The 7,500-nt window shown below is 43.2% G+C and overlaps 1 protein-coding gene across 1 annotated transcript in view; it reads right to left on the bottom strand.

Moving 5' to 3' along the window:
* Positions 1 to 7,500, bottom strand: part of pkn2a (protein kinase N2a) — a 24,661-nt gene that overhangs the window by 15,826 nt on the left and 1,335 nt on the right. The window contains exons 2-4 of the mRNA XM_060888180.1: positions 4,448 to 4,721; positions 1,673 to 1,806; positions 140 to 269 (exon numbers count right to left, since the gene is read on the bottom strand). Coding sequence (XP_060744163.1) covers positions 140 to 269; positions 1,673 to 1,806; positions 4,448 to 4,721 — 538 coding nt within the window. The remainder of the gene's footprint in view (positions 1 to 139; positions 270 to 1,672; positions 1,807 to 4,447; positions 4,722 to 7,500) is intronic.

Raw genomic sequence — 7,500 nt, 5'->3', positions numbered from 1 at the left:
GTGTGTGTGTAGGTGTGCGAGTGTATGTGTGTGTGTCTGTGTGCACGTGTGTGTGTGTGTGTGTGTCTGTGTGCGCGTGTGTGTCTCTGTGTGTGTGTGTGTTGTATTAGTTTTGCGATGTCATGATCATTGAGGTTACCAATGAGGTGGTGAGTGTCGAAGCTGAGCTCGTGACTCTGACTGGCTTTAAGAATCTGCATTCTGATGAACTCGATCTTCATCTTACTGTCCTGAAGCATCTGCTGTGCAGCAGCCAAGAGCTTCCGATCCTACACACACACACACACACACACACACACACACACACACACACACACACACAAAGGGTTAACATATCTTTATCTTTTACTCTGTCTTTTCTTTCTTTCCTTCTAACAATTTGTTTTGTCTTTCTTTCTGTATTGGTTCCCAGCTTTCTACCTTTCCTCCTCATTCTGTCATTCTTTCATTTATTCTTTATTTACTCTTTTCTTTCTGTCTCACTCTCATTCTCTCCATTTTTATTTGTTTTATTCCCTTTCATTTTATTCTGTACAGAGTGAGGAGTGATGATCTGAAAACAGAGCTGGAATGAGACTGGATTAAACCTCTGAACTGGCAACCCTGCTGTGTGTGTGTGTGTGTGTGTGTGTGTGTGTGTGTGTGTGTTGTCTCCAGCATCAAGATTCACAAATCCATCAGGTTTCTCATTAATCAGAAGACAACACATTGTTCCACAGTGACCCAAACTGCAACAACACCCACACACCAACCGCCCAAGGAGGCGTGAACCACATTCCACAGGATTCCTCAGTGTGTGTGTGTGTGTGTGTGTGTGTGTGTGTGAGTGTGTTTTTCAGTTACTTCCTGCCTGACATCATCCTCTATTTGAGGCCGTGTTATTATCCCGTGATGTAACTATCCTGTCTTTTCTCTCTTCGCAGGTCAGAGTGAGTTTACAGATCCACTCATCCTGCTATGTGGGTGGGAAGATTCCTATCGGAATTCCAGCCATCTCCATGAGCATCAGAGCAAGACTGACTGTGTGTGTGTGTGTGTGTGTGTGTTTAAATTATAAGGAATAGGATTTTATTCCAGAGAACAAGGCTGGGATTTCTATCTCTCTTTGGTGACTCAGAACAATCCTCTTATCTCTGCAGTTACAGTCGGATCTTCCGGCTCCTTACTTTTCCCTACAGCTCTACAAATTCCTGCTCTTTTCATGTTTAACACTTAAATTATTCTGGAACTGAGTGTTATATTTTGAGGAAGTTAAAGGTGGAGTCTCCGAAGTCTGAGAAATGCTTTCAGAAAACTGAGACGGGACCACAAACTAAAAATCAAAACAAATACAAAACAACCGTGTAGCCAATGAGCAGAAAGGGGCGTGTCTTGTCATTGTCTTGTCTTGCCATCCATCCAGCCATCATTGATCCATCCATCCATCCATCCACCCATCCATCCATCCATCCATCCATCCAGCCATCATCTATCCATCCAGCCATCATCTAACCATCCACACATCCATCCATCCATCCATCCATCATCTATACCATCCATCCATCCATCCATTCATCATCTAGCCATCCATCCATCCACCTATCCATTACCCATCATCCATCCTACAGAGTGACAGTAACTTCACTGTGGTCTTTTAAAGCTTTAACTCATTTCTCTGTGTTTGGGTGGTTACCTTGGACGAGCCGTTAGAATACATCTGGATCATGTTCTCTGCTCCCTGCTTCACCTTCAGCTCGATGTGGATCTGTTTCTTCAGTGCTGCCAGGCGGCTCTCGCTGTTCGGCGTGTCCGGTGTCAGAGGGCATTCTGGGAACATAACCACAAAAACATCTGGGAGTTTATTAAGTCCTCGTTAAGTGTTTATTCATGTGCTGTATTAGAAGAGAAATAAAACACACACGCTGTTAGAGGAACTTAATCAGCTTCAGAGTGATTTTTAACTCTGCAGCACAAACTGGGTTTCATTCCTTAATTAACTCGCTGTGCAGTCACCGCTGTTTAATGTTTGAGCTGGGCGTTACCATGGCGATGTGTGTTTGTGATTAATCTGGAGTGATTTGATTCAGAATTTTGCCTGAATCTGAACTGACTCTAAATCTGTAAACACACACAGACACACAGACACAGACACACACACACACACACACACACGCACACACACACACACACACACCTGTTAGCAGTCAGTGTGAAGGTAATGTGAGCTGGAAGAGTTCTGCGTTTTGATCCACTGCCTCTGGGCAGAACAGGTTGATGAACTCGACAAACCATAAGACAAAAGCATAAAGTATCGTAACGGCAAAGCTGCAGCATTGACAGGTGACTTTACTGCTTCATGTTCAGACTGGAATCGCATGCAACAAAGTACACACACACACACACACACACACACACACAGAAAACCTGTTGGACGTCTTCAGTAGCACCTCCAAGACTCATCACTCACAAAAGCAATTAAAGCAACACAACAACAGTCACAATCACGATCATCCTTCTGCAGCAGAAATATAAAAAGAAAACGTCAATCACACCAACGACCCAAAACTCAACCCACGACACTGATGACACTGGAGCTACAGCAGAGTCACTGTTACACCCTGAAGTGCTTTATGTTCCTCTAACACCACAGTGACCTGTTGTACAGTTAAAGAGCGACACGTCAGACATTTGATCCAGATATTGTCCTGAAACCTTCATGAATGCAGTCGGTTCCTGTTGTGTCTTACGTTACAGCAGCTATAACCCTCATAGCTCCCTCATCGCTCCCTCATCATCCTCTCTCTTTATTCACTAAATACACACAAGAACTCAAAACTGAGTCGTTTTATCTTACGATCATTTTTACTCAACTAAAACACGGAACTGTTGTTTTGTTTTTCAGCTTTTCTTCTCTGCGTAAATGCTGTGGTTCGCGTGACGGCGCCTCCTAGAGGACACACTCATGTTACTCTGACGTTACGAGTACGAATGTTTCAAACACAAACAAGGAGCTAGCAGCTCATTACACATTAATCACAACTTTATTACATGGTTTACAACTGATAAGCTAATAATAATAATAATAATAATAATAATAAAGATAATAATAATAATAATAATAAAAATAATAAAAGGTATAGTGGTGAGCATAGCTGCCTTCCAAGCAGTTGACCCGAGTTCGATTCCCGGCCAACGCATGACCTTTAAATGAGAGTGTGTGTGTGTGTGCCCTGCGATGTTTTGGCACTCCGTCCAGGGTGTATCCTGCCTTGATGCCCAATGACGCCTGAGATAGGCACAGGCTCCCCGTGACCCGAGGTAGTTCAGATAAGTGGTAGAAGATGAATGAATGAATAATAATAAAAAACACATTTATGTTTTGAAGAAACAAATATGGCGGTTTTAAAGAGTACAGCTGGGTGCTGAGAGACACACTGTAATAAACCTGCTTTCCTACAACAAGCCACGAGGGACATTAGGACAAAATTGTATTATTTTAAGTCAAATATAAAAATTTTAAATCATTCTCAGGTTCAACATGAATGATTTTCAGCCCCATCAGTTACATGCACAGGCTTCAGAAATCACTTGTTTACGATTTAATCCTTAAATTTGCAAAGAAGCAAAAAAAAAACCAAAAGATTTTGAAAAGACGTTGAATTTAAACCCAGGGTTTCCCGCAGCACTTTGCAGTTCGGGCGGCCCGCCTAAGCTGGGAAACCCTACCGCCTTAACTAGGTCGCCCAAAAAAAATAAAGATTCCGCTGCACAAAAGGCCGTCAAGCGCATCTCAGAGAATAGTGCGGACGCGCTTCACACCACGAGCAGGCACGAGCACCACACGGCCGAAATGAGAGACAGACGTGGTCCGTCACTGACTGGAGGATAACTAGCCAGTTGATAAAACGCGTGTCTGTGAGAACTGTAAGTGGACTTATGTTTTGGGTTTATTTAAGCCTGTTATTGTATTAGTCTATAGTTCTTGCAAATTTAAAGTAAGTTAGCTGGTGATTTTGTTGTTTGAGTTGTTCACCTGCTAGCTAGGTTGCACGTGCCTGTTTTTAATAATTGTTAAATGTAGTACAGAGTCTGTGGTCTATCTCACAAGATAGGCGCTGACCGCCCGCCCAACCCTGCCGACCGCCCGCCCAACCCTGCCGACCGCCCGCCCAACCCTGCCGACCGCCCGCCCAACCCTGCCGAATGCCCGCCCAACCCTGACGCCCGCCCGCCCGCCCAACCCTGCCGACCGCCCGCCCAACCCTGCCGACCGCCTGCCCAACCTTGCCGACTGCCCGCCCAACCCTGCCGACCGCCCGCCCAACCCTGCCAACTTCTTGTGAAACCGCCTCCACACTCAGATTAAAAAGTTACTAAACGTCCTTGTCCTGGATTAAAAGCTTTATTATTCTTTATAGTTTCATTAGCAGCGTGTTGAATGAAGACAGGTGAACTTTAAAGTAGTTACCTAACAGAAGCTCTTCAGGATCCTTGACCACGATGTGAGCGTTGAGCTCCTGCAGTTCCTGGTGCAGCTCCTCCACCTTCTTGTTGCTCTTCTTCAGCATGGTGTCCACGTAGGCCAGCCTCTTCTTGTCCGTGGTGACGCGCCGCAGGTTCTCCGCTCCCTCCTTGATCTTCAACTCTTTTCGGATCTCGCGCTTGATCTGCTCGCGGATCTCATCCAGCTTCTGCTGCACCATGGTGTCTGACAGGTCCAGGTGATCTGACACCATGTGACCCTGGAGGTAAAGAACATAAGAGTTTCAGGTGTCTGAAGAATACATCATCGTAGCTACACACGTGCAGTAATGAGTTAGGAATAAATGATCATCCTCCTCCAACAACACCAGTGTTTTAATCCGCACAACGATTTATAAAGTAGGTCAGAAACTGATACACAGTCCTGACACTGGAGACTCCTTACATACGTGTGACGTCAATAAATATCTCTTAATTTTAATTTTAACAAAGCTTTACTGATCAATCGCTCCACACGGCTATTAAGACGTTTATCTGAGAGTCCTCAGTACTGGTCTCTGTGAAAGAGCCGTTACCATAGAAACAATAAGGCATCAGAAGGTGCACATAAACCCTCCGTGAGGTTCTACATCCTCTGATCTCCTGAAACACGTCAGTGCTCCTTTAACAAACAGAGAAAATCCCCAACATCTATTATCACCTCAGGAAAATGAGTCATGGGCTTAGAAGCTTACAGTCACTTCCTAAACACACACACACACACACACACACACACACACACACACACACACACATATATATACACATATACACACACACAATCTCTTTTACGCAAACAAAGACCAGGTACACACACACATTCTCTCTCACACACACTCACTCACTCTTTTGCACATATACTGTACACTTACAAGCACACACACACAAACACACACACACACACACACAGTCTGTCTTACACACACACACACTCTCTCTTTCACACAATTACACACACACTAACTAGTTACACACTCTCATACTCTCTCTATATCTCTCTCTTTCGTGCTCTCTCTTACACACACACACACACACACACACACACACACTCCAGGTTTAACAATCCTTAATGAATATACATGTACAGTGGTGAACAAAAGTATTGGCACCTCTAAAGATATATTCTGTGAAACATTTCTACACATGAAACCGATCCTAAACGTCAACAAAGATTAAACCCTTGACTCAGATTTACTGTCATTGGGATTTATTAGGAAATCAGCTGGTGTGCTTTCCTCGGTGAACCTGACGCAGCTCTTCTACACACTCAGCTTCTCACTTCAGTGTCTGAGGGAAAACCAGAACAGTCTGTGTTACAGTTTAATCTGAAAAATGCTCCATATCTGAATACCTGTATTTCACTCTAACTACAATGTCTTTCTGTAACATTTTTTTGGGAGTGTTTTCCCACCCTGACCTTGACCAGGACAAATCGTTTACTGAAGATAAATGTTGATGTTTGGACAGCTCATTTTTTTTCTACTCACACAGCAAACCAGAAGACATGCAATAAACACCGGAGACTCTGGAGGGCTCTTTGAGAGTGTAAATTTAGACGAATGACACTACAAGCACTAACCCCGACCCTCACTTTAACCTTTCAGTCAGAACAGTTTGTCACAGAAATATCGAAATAAAATAATCACAATCTTATAATCATAAAAACACTGAAACATCATAATATTTTATTAAATTAGATGTTCTAAAGCACAACATTAAGACCGAGCCATAATCTGAGCAGTAAAGTTATCTGTGATGGAACACTGTAATAACGTCTGAAACCCTGATGATGGGATATAAAAGCTTCCTATTAGCTCGTGTCCTCTATTAGATCTGTCCTCTGACAGATCGAGTGCTGATGTGACGTCTGCATGAACCGGGTGTTGGATTCATCCAGCAAACATCTTCAGACACAAACTCAAGATCAAGAAATCATAAAAGACGTGACAGAAAAAACTGATACCGATTCAGTGCCGAAATATTCTGTTTATCGGCAAAGACGTTATCTGAGACGTCTTATCGTGAGTTTATCACAGATCAAAGAAATCTTACTCTCTTGGTACATAGTTTGAATTATTTATATTACAAAATAACATCCAACAGCAGAAATCCAGAAAGGGATAGAAACAATTTAATAAATCATTTACTCAGTTTATTATTGCGAGATAACAGAAAATAAATGACTGTAATCTAGACGCTGTCGCCTCCTTAAATGTCTTGTAAACGTTAAAGGACGTTTTAGCTTTTACCTGGACATGTGAAATCTATTTTAACTTTAAAATGATGATACGTTAAGGAACATTCATTCATTCATTCATTCATTTTCTACCGCTTATCCGAACTACCTCAGGTCACAGGGAGCCTGTGCCTATCTCAGGTGTCATCGGGCATCAAGGCAGGATACACCCTGGACGGAGTGCCAACCCATCGCAGGGCACACACACACACACACACACACACACACACACACACACACACACACACACACACACACACACTACGGACAATTTTCCAGAGATGCCAATCAACCTACCATGCATGTCTTTGGACTGGGGGAGGAAACTGGAGTACTCGGAGGTACATGCAAACTCCACACACACAAGGCGGAGGCGGGAATCGAACCCCCAACCCTGGAGGTGTGAGGCAAACGTGCTAACCACTAAGCCACCGTGCCCCCCACGTTAAGGAACATATCGATACCTAAAAGACTAAAAGCTCTATCACATGAAACTTGACAGATAAAGACACACTGAGGACGACAGCACTGCAGTGACAAAAAAATACATTCTTAAATTTACTTCACTATAAAAAACATCAGAGGATTAAATCAGACGTCTCGTTCGGTCCGATCTGTCAGTGATATTCATTATGTCATAGAAACAACAACAGGAACGGAAACAGAAACATTAGCATTAACAGGAACAACACAAACACAGTGTAATGTCCACTGCAAAGAAAAAAAACGACCACAGAGTTTCAGTCAGCTGCATGTTTACTGAA

Source organism: Tachysurus vachellii, chromosome 15, assembly GCF_030014155.1.
Source record: "Tachysurus vachellii isolate PV-2020 chromosome 15, HZAU_Pvac_v1, whole genome shotgun sequence".
NCBI classification, from domain to species: Eukaryota; Metazoa; Chordata; class Actinopteri; order Siluriformes; family Bagridae; genus Tachysurus; species Tachysurus vachellii.
The sequence above is the reverse complement of the archived record's forward strand: the minus strand, read 5'-3'. Positions and strand labels throughout refer to the sequence as shown.